The sequence below is a fragment of the Camelus dromedarius genome, chromosome 10 (genome assembly GCF_036321535.1).
Source record: "Camelus dromedarius isolate mCamDro1 chromosome 10, mCamDro1.pat, whole genome shotgun sequence".
NCBI classification, from domain to species: domain Eukaryota; kingdom Metazoa; phylum Chordata; class Mammalia; order Artiodactyla; family Camelidae; genus Camelus; species Camelus dromedarius.
The window spans coordinates 40,153,379-40,165,759 of record NC_087445.1 but is presented as its reverse complement, the minus strand read 5'-3'; the positions used below and the strand labels follow the sequence as shown (position 1 = coordinate 40,165,759).

Below are 12,381 nucleotides of genomic sequence, written 5' to 3'. Positions count from 1 at the left end.
TAGAAGTGCGTATCTTTGATTTGCTATTTTCTTTTGATTAGGATATTTTAAATTTCATAAGGGTAGATGTTAACTTGTAGAAATTGATAGCCAGGGTTTCTCAACCTCAGAACTATTGGCATTTGGGGCTAGATAATTCTTTTTTGTGGGGGGCTGTCTTACACACTGAAGGATGTTTAGGACTATCCCTGTTCTCTACCCACTAGATGCCAGTAGCACCCCTCCCACCCAGTTCCGACAATCAAAACTGTCCCCTGGAGGGAGAAATTATCCCCACTTGAGAACAACTGCTGATAGTGATGAAAACTAAATTTTTCACTAGAGATGCAAGTTATCTATCATGTAAAGAAGACAACCCTGAAGGCTGTATTTTTATTGGCCTGAACATTAACCAGTTTTGTGTCTAAATTAGCCATCTTATTCAAGCCCTTTTCTTTCAGCCACCTTGACTACTTTGCTCTCTCCAGTTTTCTTTAAACCAGCTTACCATCTTGCCAGTTCTCTCATTAACATGTTAAAAGAATCTTTGACACATTCTCACTTTATATTTGTATGAAAGTCATGCTTTTAACTTTTTGGAAAGTATATTTTGACAGTAACTTACATGCATTTCTTTATTTAAGCCTTATAACAACCATATAAATCCGAGGTTTGAGAGATAAGAGTAACTACGCAGAGTTGCACACGTGTGAAGACATGTTTTCCTTTCTCCAGGATAACTGCCCAAGAGTGCAGTTGCCGGGTTGTATCGTATACACACATTCAGTTTTGTAGGAAACTGCTGTACTCTTTTCCACAGTGACTGTACCATTTCACATTTCCATGAGAATTGCATGAGTGTATGAATGTATGAGCTTTAGCTGCTTAACTAACAGTTCTTCAGAATAACTAAAGAAACCCTGATGGTGTGTTTCAGTTATTAATTCTTGTAGATGAATTGACCTCTGAATGAAAACATCCCAAAACTTTTGGCCCAAAGGGATCTATTATTTGGGAAGATTTCTACAGGAGAAACTCATTGCAAAGAATGAAGAGGAAGTCTGAAGAAAAGTGTTTCAAAACCAGGTCAAAAATATACTCTAAAGAGATCTGAAAGGAAGGGAGAAAACATTCATTAAGCCTACTTACTAGGCATGTTTCACTCTTTATCTCATTTATTCCTCCCAATGGTAGTGTAGAAAGGACAATGTTTTATCCATTTTAGATATACAATCGAGACTTCAGGTAACTTTTTAAACAGATCACACTAACTGGCAAAGTGAGAATGAGAAGTCTGTGCTTCTAGCTTCTAGCTACCTTTAGTTCAGTGCAAGAGATACATAGGAGGCAATCAACACATTTGTTGGAGAGAATGAATGAATAAACGTACTTCAGCTCTGCTATTTATGTGTCCTTGGGCAAGACAATTAATTTCTCTAATTCTGTTTCTTCATTTGTTAAAGGAAGATACCAACACTTCCTTCAGAGTTGAGGTAAGGAACAAATGAGGTGATACAAGAGGGAAAAACAATTTAGAAATGTAAAATGTTGAACAAATGTTAGATAGCATGATATATGTCACAAATTATGACATACATAGTTTATATGTGCTAATGAAAACAGTATCGGTAACAGTATTATGATAATTTATATAACTTAAAAAACCAGACTCTAAGAAAAAGGTACTGAATGAAGAACAGGCAAGAAATTGATATATTGTGTGTAGGAAGGGGATATGAGTGGTTAGGGACAAGATAAAGAAACTTCACATTTGTAACCCTTTGCACTTCCCTTTTGAACTTAGAACCGTGTATTACTGTATTCAAAAGATAGACTTTAAATTTTATAAAAATATTGTATAAAAATGTAACATTAACATAGAATAACCACGGTACTTTTTTTAAAGCATTGCCTTTATTTCAATTATTAATTTAAATTATGAAAATGAGGCCACACATTTTCAGTGGTTTTATCTTTTTAACAGAACTTGCGGTCCCTGGGCAAGTTTAACTTTCCTGAATAAAGCAATCTTCTACAATTATTTTGAAGACCAATTTGCTGGGTGGTAGACTAAATTTGAGAGGAATTAGTTATTTCCTAAGAATAACATCAAATGCAGGTAGGGCAGCCGTTTCACCCATGAGCCCAGAGAGAAATGGGGCAAAAAGTGAACGCAGGTGAAGACTGGCATTGCGAAGGGCCACCATTTGATGTTAGTACTGCGCCGCATTACGCCTGCCATGCGTTTTGGTGGTCTTCCAAAGCTGGAGTAAGTACTAGGTAAGGTTAGGGTTTTGCATTTTCCTCATCTGCTCCCATGACCAGTCCATGGCGGGATTAGGACACTGAAAAGATGACAGTGTCCCTCTCCCGTTATGTAATTAAAAATAGAAATTCGCTCAGGAAATTATTTAAAACTTAAATTTGGGTGAATGCAAGGCTTTCTTCCTAGACTTTCTGAAATAAAAATTCCGAATAAATTCATCAAAGCTAAACTTTTTCCTGCTTTTCCTTCCTTTGCTAGTATCTTGACCGTAGTTCTCAGGCCCGTTCCACAGTCCAGCACTCGCAGGCTCTCAAGTGTGAACCACGCGGCCGCTCGCAGGTGCTAGCCCCAACCTACTAGGCATCTCCTCCTTCGCCCCACCCACCTGGCTCTTATCCCCGCCCATTTCGCGCGTCGTCGTGACGTCAGCGCGCCGTCGCCGAAGCCCGGCAGCAAATGAGCGCAGGTGGCAGCAGGCCTTCGTCGAACTCTCGAATGCGCTTGCGCGCTCGTTCCGGGGGCTCTGAAGACCTGGCTGAGCCCCGCGAGGATGGAGGCCTGAGGGCGGCGGGGGCGGAGCGCGCCGCGAGCTGGGGGCATGTCCGCGGCGGGCGCCGTCTAGAGGAAGGCCGAGCAGCCGCCACCACGCTTTCAGTCGCGGCGAGACGCCAGCGAACCAGGCCGAGGGCCGCATCGGCGATGCAGCGACGGCGGCGCCCTCCGCCGCCCGCCTCTCAGGTGCCCGAGGGCTGCGGGGGAGGCGGCCGCTGCAGTGGTGGCGGCAGCGGGAGCGAGGAGGTGGAAGTGCAGTTCTCCGCCGGTCGTTTGGGCTCCGCCGCGGCGGTTTCGGCGGCGGCGGCGGCCGCGCGCAGCCCCGAGGAGGAGGAGGAGAGGCTCGAGCGCGAGCACTTCTGGAAGATCATTAATGCCTTCCGCTACTACGGGTAAGGAGCCCGTGGCGGACCCCAGCTCAGCCGGTCTGGGCGCCCTCTGCTTGCGGCGGACCCGCCGGCACGGTGTCGCCCGCCGCGCTTGCCCCCCGGCCGCCACGCCTCCGGGGCGTTGGAACCCGGCTGCCTGAGCTGACCTCCGGGCCCCCGAGTCATCTCGCACCACCTTAGCCCCTCCCGGCCTTGCACACCCGCGTGTCTGCCGCGCCGTCTGCTGCTCAGCCTCTTGTCTTCTGACCTCAGGATCAGATTAGCCCTCTTGCCCTTCCATCCCTCGTTAAAGGTTTGGCTTTGAGGCTGGTGGGGGTGACCGGAAAAGTGCTGTAAGAGTTTCAGCTAGAAGATGATGGTGGTAAAATCGTCCGGTGCTGGGCATGATTTGTATGCTGTCGATGTCCTCCAAACTGAACAGATGGCGAGCCCAAGTTCACCTACACGTGGGATGCCGTAGGACGTTTTTTCCTAAACTGTTGCCAGTTCTTGTGAGAGCAGCATTAAGATTTCCACCCCCCACCCCTTGGCGCTGTGAACGCAGAGATACATTTGTGGTGAGCAAGCGAATGATGATGCTCGCTGTCTATAACTGGTGGGTGAAATTAAGGTCAGAGATGCTCCGACTGTTCTAAAATTTGCCAGTTTTTAAGGAGGGAAATGGAAGAAAGCAGTGTAGGAGCCGCCTTTACGGTCTTTTATTCTGCAGATTTGTATCGAATTCTCACTGTGGGTTAAGGTGGTAGGACTTTTAAACTTCTTAACTTCCACTTTTCTTCTAGGTAAATCTTAATGTAGCTTATAATAACACAAAATTATAATTCAAAAATCTGAAAAGGACATAAATCAACTGACCTTTCAGGTAAAGAAAGCACTTTTATTCCTTTGAGAGATGAGTCCACCTACGACTATGTCCTGAGTCTGTAATTGGAGTCAGGTAGATGTTACCTCCTACTCAAATAAAAGTGTTCCCTTAGAAGGGCTCCTGCTGTGCTTTATGCAAATATTTTTTTAATATTGCTTGACTGACCTTCTCAAGGGCAGGGACTGATGAGCCTTATATGTCACCAGTGCTTGGCATGCTGTTGGAGCTCTATTTTTAACAAATAAGACAAGTAGTAGCAAAGAAGTACATTTGTTATTCCCAAGTAATCTGTCAATTTGTGACTAATGTTTAAAACTAGTTTGTTACTGTCCTGAATTTTAAAGCTTACTTAACAAAAGCTTAAAGTTATTTAGACTCTGTTTACATTTGTGAGATGAATTTTTGAAATTGAAAGATCTTGAAATAATTTACTAATTAAACCCAAGCATAGGAACTGTGGACTGCATTACTTAACAGAGCTCAAAAGGGAATTAGTAGTATGGGGATTTTATTTAATATCAATAGAGAGGAAGGCAGACAACCAGAGAATTGAATTCGGTGCAAGTATTGTGCCTGGAAGAACCGTATAGGGAGGGGAAGAAGTTGACATTAGATAGCTAAGAGTGATAGGTGCAGAAAAGCCTGGTACGTTTTGCTGTTGAGAAATCTAGAAAGAATACTGGGAAATGTCGTGGGACTGTAGTGGACTCAGTTAAGTTAAAATGTGCATTTGTACCCAATTCTAATATATTAGGACTAATTCAGGATTGGTATTTATGATTAAGTGTCAGATGGACCTTTTTGTGGGAGAGGACGGGGGATTTTGACCTGAAACTAGGACCCAAGCGTGGCAGTATGTAAAAGGGTGCTGTGTGCATGTTCTGGTGGTTGTGATAGAATTTCCTGTACTCTCATCCCTCTTCTTTACCAATGTGGGATTGAGGAAATTTTCATTTTTAAAAAAATAACAATCCTTTTTATTTGTATGTACTCTCTTGATGAAAAAATTCAAATCCTTATACTGAAAACAGTGTACAATTTAAAATATGCTTTTAAAAACATCAGGTAAAGGACTAAGGGTACAGAAAGACTGTGTAGCAGAAAACACTAGACTGTTACATTCCAATATTTTATGATCTTCTAGACCTGCACTGTCCAGTACCATAGCCAGTAATCACATATGGCTACATTTAAGCTTGAGTTAATTAAAATTTAATAAAACTTAAAATCTCCTTCCTCACTCTCCACTAGCCACATTTCAGGTGCTCAGTAGCCACATGTGGCTAGCATCTGGTGTATTGGACAGTGCAGATGTAAGCCTTTCCATCATTGTAGTAAGTTCTTATGGGCAATCCTATTCGAAGCCTTTAGCAGATATTCCCAAATTTCAGAGAGTTTGGTTTTACTGCTCACTGTCTTTTAGTCAGTATATAGGCGATTTAGATAAGGATCATAAGGCAAGAAATGTCTTTTGATGAATATTTTCTCTTTCCAGTGGCTTTCACTTTTGTGCTTCCTACAGATTTTGCTTAAATGTCACATTCTAAGGTAAAAATGGCTGTAGGGTTGTACTCAATAGCAAGAAACATTAGCCTCAAAATACTACTCTTGTTATGAATGAAGATACCCACTCATTTTAGGAAAATACTGCAGTTGAAAAGCCAAAAGTCTTGTCAGAAATGTCCTACTTTTAGAAATAGCATTTAGGTGGGATTTTAAAAGCTGAGATGTAGAACTTATTTTCACAGGTGAAGGGATAGGTATACAAAGAGGTGAGCAACTTAGCTAGGTGGTACCCAACCAAATTGTGGTAGAGTCTGGCCTGAAATCCAAAATCATTCACTAAAACTTCACCCTGCATTAGTAAGCAGTGATACTAGTAAAACAGTTTTAACTTTGGTTATTTAATAAATATTTTAAATGGATTGAGACAAACTTTCCTTCTGAAAAGGTATGCTTTTCTGTTTGAAATTCTAGAATAGTTCAACAGGTGCAGAGGAATGAGTCTGTGACCTTAGCCTTGATCCAGCATTGGACCCACCTTTATGAAAGGTGACTGAGTCAGAATTGGGGTCACTATCGAGATGAGCCTTCTAGAGAGAGCTGGAGGTAGAGATACCCTTGGGGAAATATGGCTGCTGACACTACTTTCTCTCCTCAGATGCCAGAGTATGTGACCTCTTAATGCTGACTGAGTTCAGAACCAAGGAGAGTCTGAAGGTTGTAAAACATTCCTTTAAAGCAGGTTGGCCAACTTTCCTTAAAGAGCTAGGCAATGAATATTTTAAGCTCTGAGAGCTAGGTGATTTCTGTTAAAACTGTTCAACTCTGCCCTTGTGTGAAAACAACCACAGGCAGTATGTGAACAAATGAGCATAGCTGTGTTCCAGTAGAACTCTTTACAAAAATAAACCAAGTAGCCAGGAGGTGATAATTTGCCCACCACTGTCTTAAAGCACAGTGATAATGTAAGCATTTATAGAGTAGTGCAGTTACCCATAATCACAATAGTAAGGATTGGATTCTTCTCAATTTTAATAAGACCTCACTTATTTCGATAGGGGTTTGTAGGTGTATGGTATGGACAGCTTGGACACCAGTAAGTAACTAAAGGTTAAGGGGGTATACCTCATCTTATCCTGCTCTGTAGTTATATCACTTTTATGTGGAATTGACAGTAAGTGTGTGTGGGCTCTTCTAACCAATCCATAACTTACTCAGCTCCCCTGCAGTCATGGAAATAAGTAGTCTCCAAGGAGAACCAAAAGTGGTGCCTAGGGAGCATAACTTAACATTTATTGATTGCTTTTTACATATGCTGAAATATGGAGTTTAAATAGTGAAGAAGGTGAGATTTGTACTTTGAAGAATTTATCTAGTTGGAGGTGGGAGGAAGGTAGATTGGGGACAGCATATTTAGGTAGCAAGCCTCACTTATCTTTGGGAGACACATGATAGGTTGGGGATAAAACTTGGGAGGATGGGTAATTTACAGGTAGTTTTATGAAATAGAATCAGAAAGATTTTGAGCTCTTCATCGAGTGGACTGCGAGAAGAGGCATTTTCGATGGCTCATCAGTTTCTGACCTGAGTGGTTTTCTGGTGGACCATTCGTCAATATCAGCCATGTAGGGAAAAGTGCAAGTTTTTTTGGATGGGATATGTGCTACATTCACGATGAGAAATCTTGAGTTTTGAGGCATGGTGAGAGGGAGGTTGTGGGACATTCAGTGCCCAGCAATACTAGGAAAGAATTACAATGAGACTAACCTGTTGACGGTAAATTGTAAACTGTTGTAACTCTGCTGCTTGCCGACTAAATAGTTCATTAGTGTCATATTCTACTGATAGGAATTTAAATTGATACAGTCTTTCTGAAAATCAGTTTGTATCAAGAGCTGTAAAAATACTTATCTTTTCTGACCTAGTAATTCTTATGGGAATTTGTGGTGATTTTTTCCCTCTAAAATACAGACAGATTTTGAACACAAAAAGATCATTAAATAGACAAGTAAAAGTATCTAGGTGGCTCAGTGTTTGGAAAATAGCTAAGTAAATTTTGGTTGCATAAGGTGGAATGATGAGTAGTCATTATTGTCATTTGAGAACTTTTTTCTGACCTGGGAAAATTCTTTTGATAAGGATGAAGAATTCCAAGTGTTTCTAAAACTTTAATGTGCATGTGAATCATTTGGACATCTTGTTAAAAGGCAGATTACATTTCAGGTCTTACATGGGACCTGAGATTCTTCATTCCTTACCACTTCCCAGTGATCTGCTGTGGTCTGCACCACATTTTGACTCGAAAGGTGTTAGATGACTTTGTCTTAAACAACAACAATAAAGCAGAGAGAAATATGCCAAAACATAGAAGTAGTTGCCTCTAGAAGAGGAATTATTAGGAGCTTTTTTTTTAAACCCCTGAGTGCTTTTACTTTACTGCATTTTTCATATTTTCACTGTGGGCATATAAATTAGATATACCTCCTATATTTGAGCTTTGACTATGTTGTAAGCACCAGGCTAAGTGTGTTGTGTACATTATTTTGTTATATTTTCAATGAAACCCATTAGTTACACAGGAGTGTAGTGTACTTCATGGGATTTTGTGGAGAGTTTTCAGAATAATTCAAGTTAAGTGACTTGGTTTAGTGCTTGGCATTTATTTATTCTCAGTAACTCATAGCTTCTATAATCATCATCATTGTTGTTATATATTACCTTGTGTTTGTATATGAGACAGTTGAGGCAGAGAGAAAGGAAGTAACTTGCCAAGAGTCACATAGCAAATAGACAGCATAACCTGGATTTCAGTCCAGATCTGTTAGACTTCAGAGCTCACTCTTATACTGTCTCCAGGAGGGAAAAAAGCAAACATTAGTGTAGCCACGGCCAACTTGGCTTCACATTATCCCTAACCACCTCAGAATACCACTACACACAAGCTTTTAAAAATGTGACCAGGTTTTTGCTTAAGTTTTGTCAAGAGCTTCCTCAGAACTTCTTTAAGTATGGCTGTTCAGAAATTGGTGATTTGGCATAAGAAGATAAAAATGAGAGAATTATTTGGATGAATAGAGAGATTCAGGCAACCAAATGAAAAAACATTTTTCATTTCCATTTAATGTTGAGTAAATGCCAAAGAACATTTAAAAGGAATATGCATTTATGTGTTTGTTTGTATATGTAAAATGTAAAGAATGATGTAGTGGACACCTACCACCCAATTTAAGAAGAACATTATCTTAACCTTTTCCCCTTAAAGGACATCACTTTCCTAAATTTTTGTTACCTTACTTTCCTTATAGTTTTTCTACATATGTACAGTCCCTACAATATATTGTTTATTTTTATATAAGATAGAATTGTACATTATGTATTTTTCTGCAACTTTTTTCAACAAATATTTTGTTCCCGAATTTTATCCATGTATATTATTGTGTATAGCTATATATATTAATTTAACTGTGTTCCATTGTATGACTATATTGTACTTTCTTTGTTCAGTCACCTGGTGATGGACTTTGGGTTGTTTCCAGATTTTTTGTTTATTATTTCTAACAGTGCTGTGATGAGGATTATTTATGTGTCATGGTTCCCATCTGCGAGAGTTTCTTGAGTATGTGTCTAGGAGTATAATTGCTAAATCATATGGAGTGTGCATATGAAGCTTTACTAGCTAATGCTAAATTTTCCAAAGTGGTTGTACTAATTTATTCACCAACCATCAATCAATATATAAATATTCTAATTCTTTCACATTTTTACCAATATTTCATATAGTCAGGCTTTTAAATTCTGCCCATCTGTCTGACTGATGTAAAATGACATTTCATCGTGAGTGTAATATTTAGTGTTTGAAAATGATGTTCTTTTTAGGTTTTATAAATAGATAGTCTTCAGAGTGACCTTTAGAGTTATTTGGAAACTTTTGAAATGTAAAATGTGAGTATTGTCTTGTAAAAAGCTATAGAATTTCCATTTTTCCTTTGTTTACCACTTTAGTAGTACATAAGATCTTTTATGATATTTTTAAAAATTCAACTTGATTGGCTCTTAATTTCAAAACACATCTTATGTATATTCTAAAGTAATTTCAGAGCAGCATTCTGCTACTTGATGGAGAAATCTAAAGCATTCAGCTGCTTAATTTTGGAAATTGAAATCATAAAAATAAACTTACTGTGCATTAATCCTCTTTATGTTTCCCTTTTTTCTCCCTTCTAATTGGTGCAGATGTTTTAAACTATTTCTTTTGTTTGGTTCCTTAGAGAGTTTGTAATAAGGTGAAAACATACAAAACTTCTTAAGTTGATATCCTTTAAGAAACTATAAGATTGTAAATGACAAGGTAATACCCAACATTATAAGGGAATAATTGTACAGGAAGAAAGCCTTAAAATAAGATTGGCCTCTGGTGAGAATTCTTTTGCCAATTTAAAAAACACCTTTTATGTTTTAGCACCAGTATGCATGAGCGAGTACACCGAACAGAAAGACAGTTTCGATCACTTCCAACTAATCAACAGAAACTACTTCCTCAGTTTCTTCTTCACTTGGACAAGATCCGGAAATGCATTGATCATAATCAAGAAATACTACTGACCATTGTGAATGATTGCATACATATGTTTGAAAATAAAGAATATGGAGAAGATGTATGTGAAAGTTTGTTCTATTTGTTTTTATTTTAGGGTTTAACCTCTATATTTTGAGGTCTTTATCTTTCTAGATTTCATTTTTATAATTTTGCATGAGTCATTTGCTCTATATAGAGAATGTTTTTACTTATATGTTCAGTCATTTTATTAGGCTTAATAGAATAGTATACCAGAAACTATTTGTTCTCTGATTTTTTTTTTTCCCTAAAAATGCTAAGATAATTGTTGGCATTTTGATCCATTTTTCACCTAGTGTTCCATTTTGGCATATAGAGTTAGTAATTTATGTTTTTATAAACACCTTTACTAGCTATGTAAAATTAATTTTCCCTTGCTAAACATTATTTTCAGAATCTTGTATCTATTGATCTATTGTTTTAAAAAACTATTTTCACATATAAATCTTAAGGGACCGGCAGTAGTAGAAACTGAAGTCCTCTTTTTGTATCTACAGGATAGATACAGTTGGGCCACTCCAGTGTGAGCCTCTCCATGCTGCCCCATCACTGACCTGGAGGGACTTTCTTCCCTCTCTTAGAGAGAGAGAAAGAGAAAATGTTCAGTCTCCATAGCTGCTCAGTTCTGGTCCTCTCCTGAGTAAAGACTGATTAATTATATGGTGGTGTCATGATTAATGGACCATAATCTATTGAGAGTAGAAGTGAGACCACCATTCTCTTTTCATTTAGGATCTCAAGCTGCATTTGAGCCCCAGTTGAGGTGAGAGGCTAGTGATTTACCCACTAAACCATCCATATAGCCCCTTAGTAGCATGTTTTTTTAACCATATTCAAGGTTGATTACTTTCTTGGACTCTAACTGATTTCTGTTTTTTAAACAGGGGAATGGAAAGATTATGCCAGCATCTACATTTGACATGGATAAGTTAAAATCCACATTGAAACAGTTTGTGAGAGATTGGAGTGAAACTGGGAAAGCAGAAAGGGATGCTTGCTACCAGCCAATCATTAAAGAAATTTTAAAAAATTTTCCAAAAGAGAGATGGTAAATAGTATCTTGTTTTTAAACATTTTCTTTAAAATATGTGATCACTGAGTTTCTCTAAGAGACATTTCACAAGTCTTGACTCATTTTTATACTTGCTTGGTGCCTGTACTTTTTCATGTGTGGGTGTGTGTGGTAGTATATTTGTTTTTGGATGCTTTGTCTGTGGGAAGATTGCAGTTAATGTTTTGAGTAATTATTGTTCTAGCACCATGGGAAATTACTCTATCTAGAAATTAAATAATGAGAAGATTAGAGTGAATCTTCATGATCAACGATGTCTATTTATAGTTTGCTTTATGGCAGAGCAAAAAGCTGCAAACTTTTAATTTTCCTCATTATGACATTCTTGTAAGCAAATGAGGGATCTGTAGCTCAGAGTGGAGATTCTTAACTTTGTTCTGCCGCGAAAACCTTGAGCAGTCTGAAGCCCATGGTTTCTTTTTCAGAATAACATTTATAAATGAATAAAATAAAATGCATAGGATTACGAAGACACCAGTTATTTTAAAATACAGTTACCAAAATGCTTAAAAAGCAAATTTATGATATAACCTGCATTTTATCATGTATCATATTAAATAAAAATCTAGCAGCAAGTGTTAATGCATTTTGAAAATAACTGAACAGTAGTGTATGTTATTTTGAGAATCTGAACAGCTAATGGGAAGTGAAAGTATGTATGATTCCTATTTGTGATAAAGTCACAGGTACTCCTAAAACTGCTATTGTTTGTTGCCTACATTTATAATTCGTGAAAAAAAAATCAGTTAAAGTTTAATGAGATTAAAATGTAATTTTTTCCCACCCCCTTCATAGGTACAGTGAACTCTGTCCATTGACCTCTTGGGTCCATGGATCCCAGATTAAGAACCTGACTTAGAGGGCATGTATATTTAAAGAGAACCACTGGATGGAATTCAGTCTATCATTTAAAGGATGTTTGTAGAGAGGCTCTTTTTCCTTATCTCCTTCTTCTCCTCATTGATTGACATCTTTAAGTTTGGGTGTATCCATCCAGAAATTTCAGTACATTTGTATGTATCCCTTCTCTCCCTTACCTTTTAGAAATTTTTTTATTTTGAAATAACTTCAAAATTACAGATAAATTGTATGAATTGTACAGAGAACTCCCATATATTCTTTACCTAAATTCACCAATTC

The 12,381-nt window shown here is 38.3% G+C and overlaps 1 protein-coding gene across 3 annotated transcripts in view; it reads left to right on the top strand.

The window, feature by feature from the left end:
• Positions 1 to 1,988: 1,988 nt before the first annotated feature.
• CARNMT1 (carnosine N-methyltransferase 1) overlaps positions 1,989 to 12,381 on the top strand; it is a 37,531-nt gene continuing 27,138 nt past the window's right edge. Inside the window, exons 1-3 of one of the 3 annotated variants that reach the window (XM_010999989.3) lie at positions 1,989 to 3,189; positions 10,014 to 10,209; positions 11,054 to 11,217. In XM_010999989.3, coding sequence (XP_010998291.2) covers positions 2,702 to 3,189; positions 10,014 to 10,209; positions 11,054 to 11,217 — 848 coding nt within the window. In that variant the 5' untranslated portion in view covers positions 1,989 to 2,701. Of the gene's footprint in view, positions 3,190 to 3,240; positions 3,782 to 10,013; positions 10,210 to 11,053; positions 11,218 to 12,381 lie in introns of those variants that run through there. The other 2 variants (XM_031449898.2, XM_031449896.2) reach the window with 2 other exon arrangements.